Source organism: Onychostoma macrolepis, chromosome 07 (genome assembly GCF_012432095.1).
Source record: "Onychostoma macrolepis isolate SWU-2019 chromosome 07, ASM1243209v1, whole genome shotgun sequence".
NCBI classification, from domain to species: domain Eukaryota; kingdom Metazoa; phylum Chordata; class Actinopteri; order Cypriniformes; family Cyprinidae; genus Onychostoma; species Onychostoma macrolepis.
In genome coordinates, this window is record NC_081161.1 from 6956128 (window position 1) to 6973763 (window position 17636).

The window sequence follows — 17636 nt, forward strand, 5'->3', positions numbered from 1 at the left end:
TGCTGCATTGTGCCGGGTGTATGATAGGGCCCATTGTCTATATGACAAAGTTTATCAAGTTTTTATTAATTATTATTTTTAGGTAGATACACAACCTAAGGAGACAACTTTGAGTGTATGTTTGTTTTTTTAAATCATATACACGAAGTAAAAGTGTATATAACGAAGTAAAAGCTAACACCACTTATTCAATTCTTTTTTTGTACATAACAAACTACACTAATTTTGCAAAATGAAACAAAGATTGCAAAATAACATGAAATGAACAATAACTGTTCATATGAAAGACTGTGCAAGTAATTCTTTATCGCTTTATTCTAAATCTGCATTATTCTATAGACCAAGTCTTCTGAAGCCATATGATAGCCGTAGCTCTCAAGTTTCACTGTAGCTCTCAAACATCTAACGTCTGTGTATTCTCAAGAAAAAAAAGAAGGAAAATAATACGGGTTTGAAACCAAATGAAAGTGAGTAAATGAAAGCATTTTTATTTTTTGGTGAACTGATAGTTTAATGGAGTCACAAACTGAAGAAATAACTGCTTGGAGTTGAGGTATTATTTTCTTTTTTCCCTCTAAGCTGAAGGAATTTTAAAAGGGCTTTAAAGACATGACATTTAAAGCTTCATTTACTGACACTGACTAAAAACTTGGCAGGTGGGTTACAGAAACATCATGTCTGTAAGATTGGCATATAAGTATAAAATCTGATGACAATCTGCATTTTAAATGGGTCAACAACACCTGGCCTCCAAAATGTCATTAATTTTCACGTCGCTAGACAATCTCTAAACTCTAATATCCCCTGAAGAACAGAAAGAAGAAATATATTTCTAATCTTGAATTCATATTTCATTCTCTGCTGCTGTTTGGCCTTTCGTTCATTTGCAGTTTAGTAATATAGCCTACATCCAATTGCTGCTCCAATGAGCATACATGCAAATTTTGTGCAAATCAGTTTGAAAAAGATTTTTATCAAAAACCCAAAAAGCAGAAAATCCAAAACATGGTTACGATGGGTCAAAGAGGCAAATTTGTTCTTCATGAGAAGAGGGACATGAGTGCTATTTTTCAAATCCGTAGCTGAAATGGGTCAGCGGGTCTAGGCTTTTTTTTTGTTATACAAATTTTACAAATCTGTTGCTAAGCAACCACAGCTCTAATCAATCCCATAACTGAAACGTAGGCCTAAAGTGATATTTTAGTATTTCTAATATACTATTATAGTTTTAGACGATATTGTGAATTAGATTTTATTCCTGTGTTTTGTTTAAATTTTAATTTTAGTTAAAATTTTAGTTATTTCTTGTGTGTTATGTCATTTGCATTAGTTTTTTTTTTTTTTTTTTTAATATGTATAGGCCTATAGTTTTTACTAACTTCTAGTTTTTAAGTTTAGTTTGTTTAGTTTATTTTAGTACTTCAGCTTAAACTAAACAAAATGAGAAATGTATTGAAAAAATTAATTTTTTTAAGGTTTCAGTTTTATCTAATGATAATAACCCTGATCTGAAGTATGTTATTTTTTCACCACACAGTCACAAAGTCACACCTGTTCACTTAATTTTAAGGATGTAAATTCAAAATATAAAATATAAAATCCTTTTCATGCTCCTGAGCCTTCCCTGTCCTCCAAATGAATTTTGTGATGTGCTGAATCCATCAGCATGATTTATATGTATGATACAATCATGCCTGACATGCTAAACATTCACACATCCGTGATTGCGAGGCAAGCTGTTCCGACAACTGTGACTTCTTCCCTCACTGCCAACTGCTTTGCAAATGAGTAAAAAATAGTGCATTCTCAGCTTCCCAAAAGCATTCAGCTTACTCATAGGCCTCTGTGAAACTAGGTCACAAGAGGTGCATCCATATTGTTCAGTAATATTCCATTTACTTATTTCAGTTACTTGCAGTTTCAGTTACAGTTACTTCTTAATCTCATTCAGTAACTTGATTTCAAACTTTTGCTTCATTTCAAGTTTCAAACAATCAAATAGGTAGATTCACCAACAAATGTCAAACACATGTTGTCCGTTATAGTATCTTTTCAGGCAAGCCAATATGGCAAAAAATATATATATTTTTTTTATTGCCAAAATATATTTGAAATATATGCTAAATATATTTTGCAAACAGGGAAGCTTAATTAAATATATATTTCAAATAGAATATTTATTTTCAACCTCCATATACAAAAATATATTTCTAAAAGTATTTTAGGGGCAATAAAATACATTTCCAGTTTTACAGTAGCCTACATTTAGGCTAAATACAAATGTGGATGGCTTACTAGAGATCAAAAGTAGATTTATAATGATTTAATGATGTTTAATATTTGTATACATTGCAATATTGTTTTTTGTTTTTTTTTGGGGGGTCTTTTTCTCTTTTGGAGCATTTTAAATTATGTTATAGACAACAAATCAAGTTTTTCTTCCAATGAGCAGAGGTGGGTAGAGTGCCCAAAAACTGTACTCAAGTAAAAGTAAAAGAACTTGAAGAAATATTTACTCAAGTAAAAGTAAAAGTAATAGTCTGAATAGTTACTTGAGTAAGAGTAAAAAAGCACCGGATAAAAAAACTACTCAAGTAGTTAGTTACTAGTTACTTTGGATCATATACTGAATATAGTCTATTTTTATGTAGATCTATAGATATTTAGATTAAATTTATATATACATATACTGTGTATATATATATATATATATACACATATACACACATATTCTATTCATAAAAGAATGTCACAGGTTCCAAAAAATATTAAGCAGCAAAACTGTTCCCTGTTGAAAAAACCAGCATATGCTGGTAAGGTATGTTTTGAAGCATGGGATGCTGGTTTGAGCTGATTTAAGCTGGTCCTTTGCTGGTTTATGCTGGTCCGACCAGCTCAAGACCAGCATAAACCAGCATCCCAGCTTCAAAACATACCTAACCAGCATATGCTGGTTTTTTCAACAACACTGGAAATAAATCAATATATTTGAATAATTTCTGAAGGATCATATGACTCTGAAAACTGGAGTAACAGCTGATAAAAATTCTGATTTGCATCACTGAATTAAATTTAATTATATTTTAAAGTATATTAATTATGTATTATAAATGTATATATGTACAGTGGGGCAAAAAAGTATTTAGTCAGCCACCAGTTGTGCAAGTTCTCCCACTTAAAAAGATGAGAGAGGCCTGTAATTTTCATCATAGGTATACCTCAACTATGAGAGAAAAAAATGAGAAGAAAAAAAATCCAGAAAATCACATTGTAGGATTTTTAAAGAATTTATTTGCAAATTATGGTGGAAAATAAGTATTTGGTCAATAACAAAATTTCATCTCAATACTTTGTTATATACACTTTGTTGGCAATGACAGAGGTCAAACGTTTTCTGTAAGTCTTCACAAGGTTTTCACACACTGTTGCTGGTATTTTGGCCCATTCCTCCATGCAGATCTCCTCTAGAGCAGTAATGTTTTGGGGCTGTCGCTGGGCAACACGGACTTTCAACTCCCTCCAAAGATTTTCGATGGGGTTGAGATCTGGAGACTGGCTAGGCCACTCCAGGACCTTGAAATGCTTCTTCTGAAGCCACTCCTTCGTTGCCTGGGTGGTGTGTTTGGGATCATTGTCATGCTGAAAGACCCAGCCACGTTTCATCTTCAATGCCCTTGCTGATGGAAGGAGGTTTTCACTCAAAATCTCACGATACATGGCCCCATTCATTCTTTCGTTTACGGATCAGTCGTCCTGGTCCCTTTGCAGAAAAACAGCCCCAAAGCATGATGTTTCCACCCCATGCTTCACAGTAGGTATGGTGTTCTTTTGATGCAACTCAGCATTCTTTCTCCTCCAAACACGACAAGTTGAGTTTTTACCAAAAAGTTATATTTTGGTTTCATCTGACCATTTGACATTCTCCCAATCCTCTTCTGGATCATCCAAATGCTCTCTAGCAAACTTCAGACGGGCCCGGACATGTACTGGCTTAAGCAGGGGGACACGTCTGGCACTGCAGAATTTGAGGCCTTTGTTACTTTGGTCCCAGCTCTCTGCAGGTCATTCACTAGGTCCCCCGTGTGGTTCTGGGATTTTTGCTCACAGTTCTTGTGATCATTTTGACTCCACGGGGTGAGATCTTGCGTGGAGCCCCAGATTGAGTGAGATTATCAGTGGTCTTGTATGTCTTCAATTTTCTAATAATTGCTCCCACAGTTGATTTCTTCGCACCAAGCTGCTTACCTATTGCAGATTCAGTCTTCCCAGCCTGGTGCAGGTCTACAATTTTGTTTCTGGTGTCCTTTGACAGCTCTTTGGTCTTGGCCATGGTGGAGTTTGGAGTTGGACTGTTTGAGGTTGTGGACAGGTGTCTTTTATACTGATAACAAGTTCAAACAGATGCCATTAATACAGGTAACAAGTGGAGGACAGAGGAGCCTCTTAAAGAAGAAGTTACAGGTCTGTGAGAGCCAGAAATCTTGCTTGTTTGTAGGTGACCAAATTCTTATTTTACCGAGGAATTTACCAATTAATTCTTTAAAAATCCTACAATGTGATTTTCTGGATTTTTTTTCCTCATTTTGTCTCTCATAGTTGAGGTATACCTATGATGAAAATTACAGGCCTCTCTCATCTTTTTAAGTGGGAGAACTTGCACAATTGGTGGCTGACTAAATACTTTTTTGCCGCACTGTATATTGCATTAAGATGAAGTAACGAGAGGAGCGTCGCCCACAGTAACGAAGTAAAAGTACAGTTTTTTCACTAAAAATGTACTTGAGTAAGAGTAAAATTTTTAAATATACTCTAAAAAAGTAAATATAACTCGTTCCTACCCACCTCTGCCAATGAGACACATGCAAATGCATTTTCTCGGACTGAAAAATATAGAGGGCAAAATAAATGCTGTTAAAAAAAAAAAAAAAATTGATTTATACATTTAAAAATTAAACATTAAATCCATTTAAAAAAAATGAAAATACAAAAACAGACAAAAAATGTATGTCACTCTTAACTACTGTGCTGGAGACGAAGGAGCTCAGAGATGACTGAGATTCATTATATTGTCTTTATTTATCCAAATAAAGGACCACAGGGAAGCAGGACACACACACGTAGCAGGTGAATTGACAAACAATACCGGAACTCAGAATAAGGGACAGACCGTGCTTAAATAATAATCAAACCAAACAAGATAACTAAACACAGCTGACACAAATTAACAAATAATTAACTAATAAGAACAGGAACCACCAAATAAGGGCAAAACAGAAACACAACGGGAACACACATGTGATAGATCAACCCCCTCGCGGACGGCGCGACCTGCGCCGTAACAGTACCACCGGGGGACGGGAACACAGAGGAGGCCTCCAGGGCGGATCAGGCAGACCCGGGCGGCCATGTTGGTGCAGGGAGCTCAGGAGGCCACGGCTGGACGGCCTCCGTGGCCTTGGCCTCACCCCTCGGTCCGGCCTCTACAGCCGGAACCCTACTACCCCCCCAAAAAATTTCTTTGGGGAAACCTGCGGGGTCAGGAGCCCTCCCTGGGGAATGGCCTCTGTGGCCATGACAAGAGAAGCAGTCCGCTTCTCAGGAACCCCAACAGACTTCAGGTTTCTGTGGACAATATTTCTGGTAACATGACTTGACTCCGGTGGAGCCGACATTGGAGCTAGCTCTCGAGGAGCTGTCACTAGAGGGCACTCTGGAGATGGAGCCCACGACATCCCCTCATACTCCACCAGCATTCCTAGGGGCACATGTGAGGTGGACAGTGGGTTTGAGTGAACCGCAGACGGCGGCGGGCATGACTTCCCTGCGAACGGCGGCGGGCATGACTTCCCCACGAACGGCGGGCTTGAGTGAGCGGCGGCTGACAGACTTGACTTCATAGCGGCCAGCTGACTTGACTGATGAGCGGCCAGCGGGCTTGGGTTAGCCGCAGCCGGCTGACTAGACAGATGAATGGCCAGCGAACTTGACTGACGTTCTGTAGGCGGGACTGATGAACTGTCAGCGAAACTGACAGCGGGCTGGTTCTGGCTCAGGTCCGGTGGTGTCTGGGAGGTCCACGGGGCGGTTGTAGTTGGCCCCGAGCCAGAACAGCTAATTGATGGCGGCGGCATCCAGCGCCGTCGCCATGGCGAGCCCGCAGAATTCCCCGGCATAATCGAAGAAGGGGAGATCCCGACAGGCTAGGGCGGCGAATCGTGCAGCGGTTTCCATGCCGCGGGAGGAAAAACAAGGAAACAAAAACGTACAAAAATGAAAGCAAAAACACGGGGAGAAAGGGTGCCGCTCACTTTTTCTTTTTTAGGTTCCGGTATTGTGTCACGCTTAACTACTGTGCTGGAGATGACGGAGATTTGTTATATTGTCTTTATTTATCCAAATAAAGGACCACAGGGAAGCAGGACACACACATGTAGCAGGTGAATTGACAAACAATACCAGAACTCAGAATAAGGCACAGACAGGGCTTAAATAATAATCAAACTAAATAAGATAACTAAACACAGCTGACACAAATTAACCAATAATTAACTAATAAGAACAGGAACTCAATGGGAACACACATGTGACAGTATTGGTAGAAAATATATGTATATAATTATATTTTGAAACATATTTTAGCAAATATATTATTTGGCCATTTTTTTTATATTTTCAGATATATATTTAAAAATATATTTGAAATTGTTTTTGCTGTATAGTTGGAGAACATCCATTTCTCTGTCCACAGAAGCACAAATGGTTCTAAAAGCTGTGCAATTACGAAAAACAAGCTCTTTTCTTGCTCTCTCCCTCTCACGTCAGTACACTAGGAGGAGAAAATAGTCTTTTTTATTTTCCTCAGCACTCTTTTTCATGGCTCCTCAGAGAGATCACATCAGCACATCTCTAGCAGAATCTGATGAGGGCAGTCAGACTGCCACCACCATCCAGCGTCTCCTCTGAGACAAGGAAAAGGCCTAATCCTGCTTTTAACAAAAGCCCAAAAGGACAATCTGCAGGGAGCCATACAGCAGCAACAAAGTCAAATTAGTCATGACGCTGCTTGCCAAAGTCACACTGGCTCATACAACTCATACAAACAACTGCAACAATACATGCACCAGTAATAAGCCGAACATGTTGAACAGAGTTAATTGTTTTTCGACCTGCAGGTGAGTCATGCTACCAAAGTATTTTAAACACAATTACTGGCTTGCAGAGAAAGAATGCACATGCTCAGACACAAACAAATCAGTATTTGAATTACAAATCTTAATTAGTATATGGGCAGGTTGCAGCGGTTCCTTTCATTTTAGATATTATCTGATAGAGATTTACCACATGAGTGTGAAAGAGTGTGTATTTAAGGCAACAGCCATTTTGTAAATTCTCTCTCTCTGCCATTTTCTCTGCCCACCAAGAGGATGCATTAAGCAGGCAAAATGAAATCAATATTCTCTTATTTTCACTACCATTATCAGAAAAAAAAGCAGTGGGATGAATATATCCCCAAAGCCATGTGTATCTGTCAATGCGGCTGCTGTTATAGGAATATCAGAAGAAAAAGATTTCCACACGCATTTCTATAAGAGCTGCAAAGAGTCTTTATCCCCACATAAAATAAGATAAAAACTAAAGCATGCTTCACCATCTCTGCAGTCACAATGTATGCAAATATTATCATGTGTTATAGGAATAGTTCACCCAAAAAAATGAAAATTTATTCACTCTCATGAGTTTGTTTCTTCATCAGAACAGATTTGAAAAATTTACCATTGCATCACTTGCTCACCAGTGGATCCTCTGCAGTGAATGGGTGCCATCAGAATGAGAGTCCAAACAGCTGATAAAAACATCACAATAATCCACAAGTAATCCACACAACTCCAGTCCGTCAATTAATGTCTTGTGAAATGAAAAGCTGTGTTTGTAAGAATATATCCATTATTATGACTTTGTGACTGAGACTATTTGGGACTGTTTTTGCTTATAAACAATGCTTGATCTGTGCATATTTCTCTCCTAATTTCGACAACACAACTTTTTCAATGGAGAGACCATTATGATGGACTAGGCTTGTATTCTGGGCAGAAGTTAAAAACATCTTGGTAATTGATTTGTTTTTCTTACACACAGTATTTCACTTCACAAGATATTGATTGATGGACTGGAGTGGGGTGGATTATTGTGATGTTTTTATCAGCTGTTTGGACTCTCATTCTGAGGGCACCCATTCACTGCAGAGGATCCACTGGTGAACAATGTTCTGAAACAATGTTCTTTTTCAGAGGACATCACAGGCTGTGTTGGCCATTGTTAATAGCCAAATATTTAGGCAATGTTTTTGGAAAATCACATTAGGCTCAATTACGGTACGTTTTTGTATGACTGGGAATTTTTCAGTCATAAATGATTTGTAGTTTAGCTGTCAATATATCAATTTTGTACTTTTTAGTGTCTATACAAATGTAAGTAATGTATATGTGGTAGAACCAAACATTATGCAAAATACATATGAAAACTCAGGAGATTATGTTGGACAAACTTGTGCATTGGATTGTGTAATGCAAATGTGTAATGTTTATGCTGACAGTGTGTCCTTACTGTACATTTCAGCATCTAACAAAAATACAAAAAGTATGTTTTTGTACTTGTAGATATTATGTACGGATACGGATACAGATATGGATACGAATACTACGTATACACAATTGAGAATTTGTTTTATTTTTTATATAAAAAACAAAGCCCACACCATCCCACAAGTATGATCACATCCATCCTGTTTTTAACTTCAAGTGATCACCTGATGTGTGATGATGAGTAACACACCCTCTCAGGCTGATCAGGGAACCCACACAGCGTAGGTGTACGACCCAGGAGAACTTCATGCATCCTTAAACAAATACCATGAACTACAGTAGTGCTATCTTAAACCAATAGTTCATCCAAAAATGAAAATTCTGTCATCCTTTATTCAACCTCATGTTCCAAACCCATCAGGCTTTCATTCATCTTCAAAACACAAGTAAAGATATTTTTAATATTCTCTCATGCTTTATGCCCATCCATTGAAAACCTTCTCACATTAAAGAGTACAAAAAGACAACAGTAATCCATATAAATTGGTTTAATCCAAAGCTTCTGAAGAGTCGTGATTACTTTATATGAAAGCTTTTATAAACCCTGATCAACGCACATACATAGAGAACATCAAATTTGCTAAACAGAAGCTCAAATGTGATTACTTGACATGCGAAAAGCAATAATGTTTGTTTTTGTGTGGGTCGCACAAGAATGTTTCTTCTTTAAGGTTTGTTCTCAAACAAGTCCAGTAAAGCTACTGTTTACCATATTTGATGAGCTCTATGTATGTTGATAAATGTTATTATGTGATTATTATTATTATATGTAGTTATTTCACCATTTAAAATGTCGACCTCACAGACCGCATCCGAAATCACACATAGCAGGTGAATAACAGCATGTGAAAAGAGACTGAATTCACAGTATTTAGGTGAAAAGCACTCTGATGACTTCTAGATTCTGAAGTGTGCATCACTGGTAGGTCACATGCCAATTACAACAAGACAAATGTAATGTAATGTAATTATATTGATACCATACACATTCACACTATATAGATCATAATTTTTAGCGGTTGCAAAGTAATTACTGATTACTTAAAAGAAGTACCTACTCAGAGAGTACGCGATTTCAGAAGCAGCCATGCTCTTTCACTTATGTTATGGGTATTAAACTGTGAGCAGTTTTATATATTTCAGTTGATATTTATGGGAAAAAAGATTGTGTTGAAAAGTGTTATTTTATTTAATTGTTATACATAAATTGTAATTTATTGTATACATAAAATGCTAGCTGTTAAACTAGTGTTAGTAGAAAAATAGTCCACAGGGATAAAAAAAAAAAAAAAAAGCTGCAGTCTCAAAGGTGCTGTATGCAATTTTTTGGCTGTAGCCTACTAAAGAATAAAAATACGATAATATGTTTGCAGATACTTCTCTGAAAGTTCCATTTCATTCACACTTTTTCGTCAGTGAGTTATTCTACTTGGAAATATTTGTTCAGTGTCGGAATGTCTGTTTTTGTTTTGGTCTGTGTGATTCCACCTACTGCCAATTTACCCAATAGTATTTCAGCACCCCAGGTTGCCAGTTAGAGGAAAACAGCGATGGAAGCCAGCAAACAAACCGGATCAAAGATCACAGATTTTAACTGAGCCGAGGCATATTATAACTTGGTTAAATCAACTCATCAACTTATAGTCTAAAGATCATCACCATACATTGTCAATTGCACTCATTCCTGTTGCGTTTCATCAATCTGGCAACTCATGTGAGCGTTGAGTTTGAGGATGAGGGGCCGAGAGAAACAAGTATTTGGAATTTGGAATACAGAACCCATTTTAACCGCTAGCTGTCAATATTACACACTGCACCTTTTACATATGAGTGTGTTTCTTCAACTTTTGCCACCATCAAATGTTAAGCGTTTCCATTAAGCACAATGCTTTGTTTTTTTAGTTCATTAGGGGGCTATAGCTGTTGACTCATTTGGCTTTGATATGAGAAGAGAATCCTCCCTTTGAAACAGATCTCATTATAAATGTGTAAGATGGTAATTAACCAGCTCCTATAAGGCTAATTGTAGTAAGCCCACAACAACTTAAGCACATATTGATTTAGTCACTGTGAGTCCAGAACTACCATTAAATAAAACAGGAACTGAATAAATGATCATGGGATACGGCTGTTAAAAAGACAAACAGTGAACGCCTTTCCGAAAAGAAACACACTGAACACACTAATGCACAATGTTCTGAATTAAGCAGAAAAAGGGAAGGCGAAAATTGCAATATTGGACAATTGGAGAGAATAAAGCCACTATATTGACTACCCACACACAATGCTTTAGTTCAGTTTGGATAAATAAAGACCAAATAATACAGGGAAATTCTATTTGGCTGATTAGTTGGTTCAGATTTCTTCCTATTGTCTCCCACACTGGGGTTCCACAAGCACAGCGGTTTAATAAGCCACAGACTACAGACACGGGCGAGTCTCTGGCACCAGTCGCTGGCAGGATCTGCGGAGCCATGGGTTATTAGGACGTAGCCCAAAGGAAGGACACGGCCTTAGTCAATGGATCAGACAGACCCCTGATACCTTGCAGTACAAGAAACAAATTAAATAGTGACCCGAGCTAACCAACAATGCCTCAAAGTCAACAAACAGCCTCCAGGCAAGCTTTAGTAAAGTGATCCCTCTAGTACTGTACCAAGGTCTGACTTATTTAAATCATTTACCTTAGTCACAATAATCTAACTGGGTTATCCATGCATTCAAATGTAAGGATATACTGTATAACATTCAGGCCAAAAATCTACATAAAATTGTATTCACAACCCATTTTACTTTCATACTGGGACAAATATGAAAAAGAAGAAAACTTCAGTTTACTTTTATTAAGTTTATTATTATGGTGTGTTATTATTAATAAGTGTGAATTAAGATATACTAATTATATTTGTAATGTCAGTTCTATTCAAACTTGTATGTCATATTTAGAATTACACATTTGTAATGAACTTGAAATTTTGTTCATTAAAAATATATTATCTGTAAATGTAATTGAATTACAGTACAGTTCAGATTTTAAGTATGTAGTTTAGTCAACACATTAAAATAAGTGCACTTCTTAAAAATTATGATTTTTAAAATACACTTTAAAGTAAAACTTTTAATTTGACAGTATTACAAAGTGCACTTTTTAAGTGTTTAGAAACAGTCACGAAAGTGTACTTTTTAAGTACACTTAAGTGGCATTTTATTTATTTATTTATTATTTTTATTTTTGTGTCAAAAATATACTTTTAATAATTGAAGTATGCTACAAGTGCACATTCAATACAAATAAGTGCACTACTTTTTCTCAATGAATGGACTGTGGCCCTATGAGACCCCGTTATTGGACTGTTATTGGCCGTTATACGGCCCTATGGGACTCCGTTATTGTCACATTTGCAATTACAAGAAATACAGTTGAGGTTATGAGAATAAACTCATGTGCATATTACAAGAGACGACAACACACTACAATAGTATGAAATATCACAGCTGCAATAAAATGTTCAAAAGACCCTGTTAGTGCTGACAAGATGCCAGGAAAAGATTTTCTCATTACTTCATTCATTTCATACCGTGCCAACTGTCAGTGGCACACATTCAAGCACTATATGTTTCTATGTCAGTTTTACATCTGTAGTAGCATGTTTTTGCTTGTTGTTAGGATTCTCTCAGTTCAAGGCCTCTGGTAGTCCAAGGACCGAAGGCACTGGCCCAACCGGCCTGGTCTATAACCCAACCTTGGACAGGACTTGTTTTGTCTGTTGGGAACTGACTGGGTCATCAAAAGTGGGTGTTCCAGACCTGAATGCGAGTTGAATGAGGAGGAGTGCTTTCTTTCTGAAAAACTGCTGGCACCCACTTTTGAAGAGGTGTTTTGAACAGGAAGAGGAGGCTGAAGGTCAAGTTCACCCTCCAAAGCATCATAATGGAAATGCTTCCTTTAGTTGTTCATTTTTTGTTATTATAGCTGTTCTATTATGCTTATTTAAATGGGGGAGTTTGCGGTAAAGTAAGATACAAAAAGAAAATACTTTTTTTTTGTTTTTTTCCAGCAAGGACACATAAAACAGTAAAGCTGCAGTGACAGTAAAGACATTTGTAATGTTGCAAAAGATTTCTTTTTAAAATAAATGCTGTTCATTGAAATTTCTGTTCATCAAAGAATGCAGAAAAACTATGCATTCAGCATTGATAATAAAAACCATTATCAATAAATAAGCACCAATAATAATTAATAATACCTAAGCAGCAAATATTAGAATGATTTTTGAAGGATCTTGTGACACTGACGACTGGAGTAATGATGCTGAAAATTCAGCTTTGCATCACGGGAATATACATTTTAAAATGCATTCAAATAGAAAACAGTTATTTGAAATATTTCATAATATTAAGGTACTGTATTTTTGGATCAAATAAATGCAGCCTTGGTGAGCACAAGAGACTTTTGAAAACATTTGTTTGAAAACAAACGTTACAAATACATTAAAAATCTACTTCTGACCAGTACACACTAATTGGAAAGGTAAAATAAAAAAAAGCATAGTATGTGCCCTTTCACGTTAAAGGGATAATTCACCCCCACCATTAAAATTTGCTGTCAATTTACTCACCCTCAGGCCATCCAAGTTGTAGGTGGCTTTTTTTCGAGTAGAACAGTAAAGATTTTTCACTGAAACCTTGGTCCTTGGCAATTCATAAAGTCAGCGGATGCCCGTGTTTCAGAAGCTGAACTTTATTTACAACATTATTATCTGTAATTCAGAGTCTCAGGAACAGTCCGGAGTGATGTCCGGTTCGTGAACGAATCTTTCTTTTGAACCAGTTCTTTTTGGCGAACTAGTTGAACCAGTTCACCAAATCAAATTGAACCATCTGAAACAGTTAAGGAGCACATTCAAGGAGCACAGATATACTAGTTACCCAATCAAAACTCAATTTCGGTCTTGGCTGACAGTCACTCCGACTAGAAATGAGCCAAAATAATGGTGTGTATGATCCTGTAATGCTGGTTTTGCCAACTCATTCAGCGCTCCAGTTCCTCCAACAGTCACTGAACTGAAGAAACTGTTCTAACTCGGACTGAGGTGAAGACAGATGAGCTGGTGATATGAGCATGTGTGAACTAAGCACTTGAATGAAGGGGCGAAACCAAAGTTTCTTCGTTTCTTATATTTATGTAAAAAACGTGACAAGTTTACTCACTTTATATGCTTTAGAGCTTTAGACATGTAAAACATCCACGATTTACATCATTATTAGGTGCTTTAATAATATGTGACCCTGGAGCACAAAACCAGTCTTAAGTAGCACGGGTATATTTGTAGCAATAGCCAAAAATACATTGTATGGGTCAAAATTATAGATTTTTCTTTTATGCCAAAAATCATTAGGACATTAAGTAAAGATCATGTTCCATGAAGATATTTTGTAAATTTCTTACTGTAAATATATCAAAACTTAATTTTTGATTAGTAATATGCATTGCTAAGAACTTAATTTTAATTTAACTTTAAAGGCGATGTTCTCAAATAGTTGTATCTCGGCCAAATATTGTCCTATCATAACATAAGCTTGTTTATTCAGTTTTCAGATGAGGTATAAATCTCAATTTCGAAAAATTGACCCTTATGACTGGTTTTGTGGTCCAGGGTCACATATAATTATGTGTCATTGAATGATTAATGTACATAACCGAACTAGTGAATTAAACCAGATCATTGAAAAGAACTGTCCAAAGGTTCGCTGAAAATAATCTGATTCCTCACTGTCCGAGGCTACGAGTTACAGGTAATATTGTTGTCAATAATGTTTAGTTTCTTGCACAGACAAATCGTTTCGCTTCATAAGATCATAGCTTATAGCTTCATAAGATTTTGTGTGCCTTGGTATGCTTTTTTTATCTTAAAAATGGGCAGCTGCTTTTTTGCAGTTTGTGAATCACCAAGGACCCTGGTTTCAGCTAAAAATCTTCTTTAGTGTTCTACTCAAGAAAAAAAAGTCACCTACAACTTGGATGTCCTGAGGGTGAGTAAATTAACAGCAAACATTTATCCTTTAATTAGCATCCAATTAATGTATTACATTTTGGAATGCTTTTTAAGAAGGCTACATTTACATTACTTACAACAGTCACCTAAAACAATACCTAAATAGATAGATACCTAAATTTAGATATTGGTTAAAATTACCAATGGCCTGTGCAGCCTGTGTGACATCACCCAAAAATGATAGTCAAAGGTGGAGCAAATACATTTAAAGAAAGTTTACAAAGCCTGTCACTCTACATTTGTGCATTACAGAATAGTCACTAACCGTCAGAGACATTCTACATGCACTAAATTCCAAGAAAAATTCCAAGCCTACGTGATTGTGTCCACCTCCATCAACAGAGACACCAGCACTGACCTGTCATAATCCTGGCAGATTTCCCCCACGGCTATCAAGGCTTTCAGATATTCATTCGGCTGATATGGGTTGATGTAGTGCAGGGAACAGCTATTGCGAGGGTCCCCATTGGACGCCGTGAAGTCAATGGCAACCTAGAGAGATAATAGCATGACACACTCTTGATAAAACTGCAAAATGTAGGACAAAAATGGAATGGGTTACATAATCTGATCGATCGTCAAGTAAGTTTAATCACTTTAGTTTCACGCCCGGAACAATAGTTGTCTCCATTGTAGACAATTGAAAGAAAATGTCAGTCTACAAAAAGCCAAGCACTCAAGAGCTGTCTTTCCTGGGAAGTTACACAAAACCGGACTAGATCAGTTCTGCAGTCAAATAGCCATCTGTATAAATAATTAAAGTGCTTAAAATGGACAGTATGTACATTTTATTTGTTTAGAGGCGAGCCAGTTGTATAGTCATTCATCAAGCAGATGTTATAATCCAAAATTCCACAAACAGCTACCATATGCTCTATAATACAGAAATACAGCTCATATCCCAGTAAACACTTGATATATTATATTAAAGCACTGTATTACAATCCTATTTGAATCCTGCACCAAAACATTCACTCTGAGGCTTTCACTACTTGACATCTGATTATATTTAATTTAACAGGCAACGGGAGAATTCGGATATTTAAATAATGAATATTCAATAGAATTCACTAATAATCTTGGCCCATTTTGGCTGCTCTTAAGGGAAGCATAAGGGTGGGGGACTTAAAACAGTTTGGAGGAGATATTCATTTGTTCTTTTGCCTCCAGCCGTGAAACAATCACATTCTGACTCAACATAACACTCAAGAGCAGCTGGTCAAAAATGTAACAAAAAAATAACAACTGTGAATAGGGACAAAATAGCATATTCTAATCTTGTTTTAAGAATCTTAGCCATTTTTACTTGCAAACAAGAAATAAAAATGCTTAAGAACGTTACGTTTTGCAGTCTGCCTCACAAAATCGTGTATAATCTACTATAAATGAGCTGCATTTGCGTTGAGGAGGCAGTCATCAGTCCAGCACGTCTGGCATCAGTATCTACATGCTTGCTGGAGAACATGGGCAGTAAATCTGTGAAGGGTCTGGATCGCACCACGGTGCTAAATGTGGAGCGCACTGCTGTTCCCACTTACTGTGAAGTGTATTTGGCAGCCTCCCATGATGTAGTCCAGGAAGGAATAGACTCTGTGAAGCTGCAAAATGAAGAATGGAGGGTGAGTTTCAGAAACCCTGCCACATTTATCTGCCTGGCTCACCGGAAATCACTATCTGCTACCTACAAACTTTTACACAAGTTCTGTACACGAGATACGAAACTAGGCATTTTATTTCATATTCTGTTTCATTCTATTTAATGTTGGTTTGATGCTGGTGAAGCTAGTAGGCCAGGAAAGTCTTGCCAGTTAAACTAGATACTTTGTATGAAAACTTTTGCTTGCATGTCTTGAATCTTATTATTAATTTATTGCATTGAGTCCAGTGATTGTTTTTTCTAGGCATTTTTATGTAGTTTGATAAATCTGCTGACCAGTAAAGTGTGCCGTTGTATAAATGTGCATTAGTACACATGGGCCTGTTGTTTGGTTTTCCCAAAACTTAATACTTTATCTGTTAATGCATTCATTAAATCATTTCTGAAATTATTCATGTATGTACTAATTAAATAATAGCCCAAATGAAAAGCAAAAACAAGTTGAACTGAATTGATACATGTGGGGAAAAACAGCAACAACAGACTTAAGCAGTACTATAAATAAAAAGCTTCCCTATGTGAAAGCGCACAAACAAGACAAATGCATTAGCCTCTTCCCACCCCACTAATGTCTTTAGGCTAAGCTTGATTGTCACACCCACCCACAACAATAATAACTCCACAGTCTTTTCATTCACAGCTAGTTGGCCAGTACTGTCATGAACTAGCATCCCTAAAATAAGGATGGTATGTCCACCAAGCTCTCTATACACACAAACATAGACTGTCAGACTCGTACCTTGAGATCACTGAGAATAACCAACCCAGAGTTCTTGTAGTTCTTCTTCTTCAGTTTGTATTTTGGATTGATGCACTCCCATGTGACCTTTAGGGGCACGGGAAGAGATCAAAGAGGTGAGCTGAAAATTGAAGGTGGCACTGCAACAAAGTCACTTTTACCACACATGTAGAAGGGTTGTGACATTTCTTTAATCCATTCTAGTTCTCAGCAGAAAACAGCTATGACCGATATCAAACGCCAATGTATGACTGAATGTCTCACACTGACCTTGTTTCCTGAGGAAATCTTCTGCATTTCTTTGAAATTGGTGTAGAATTCGCCAATGAAGTCATGCTTTCCCCTTGAGTCGTAGTCCCAGACTAAGCACTGCATTTCAGAGACAATTACAACAACTCATTTGTCTCTTATGGTTTCATGTGTTATTTTGGTTTTATTCTTTTCATTACTTCTTTATATAGGAATAGCTCATCATGTCTGATTTTGGCATTCCAAATCTGTGAATTTCTTAAGTAAAAAAACAAAAATAGTTATTTAGCTTA

General features: G+C 36.9%; 1 protein-coding gene across 2 annotated transcripts in view; it reads right to left on the minus strand.

The window, feature by feature from the left end:
- cpne7 (copine VII) overlaps positions 1-17636 on the minus strand; it is a 54714-nt gene that overhangs the window by 13480 nt on the left and 23598 nt on the right. Inside the window, exons 8-11 of one of the 2 annotated variants that reach the window (XM_058783445.1) lie at positions 17365-17463; positions 17095-17181; positions 16237-16296; positions 15057-15190 (exon numbers count right to left, since the gene is read on the minus strand). In XM_058783445.1, coding sequence (XP_058639428.1) covers positions 15057-15190; positions 16237-16296; positions 17095-17181; positions 17365-17463 — 380 coding nt within the window. Of the gene's footprint in view, positions 1-15014; positions 15191-16236; positions 16297-17094; positions 17182-17364; positions 17464-17636 lie in introns of both variants that reach the window. The other variant, XM_058783443.1, reaches the window with a different exon arrangement.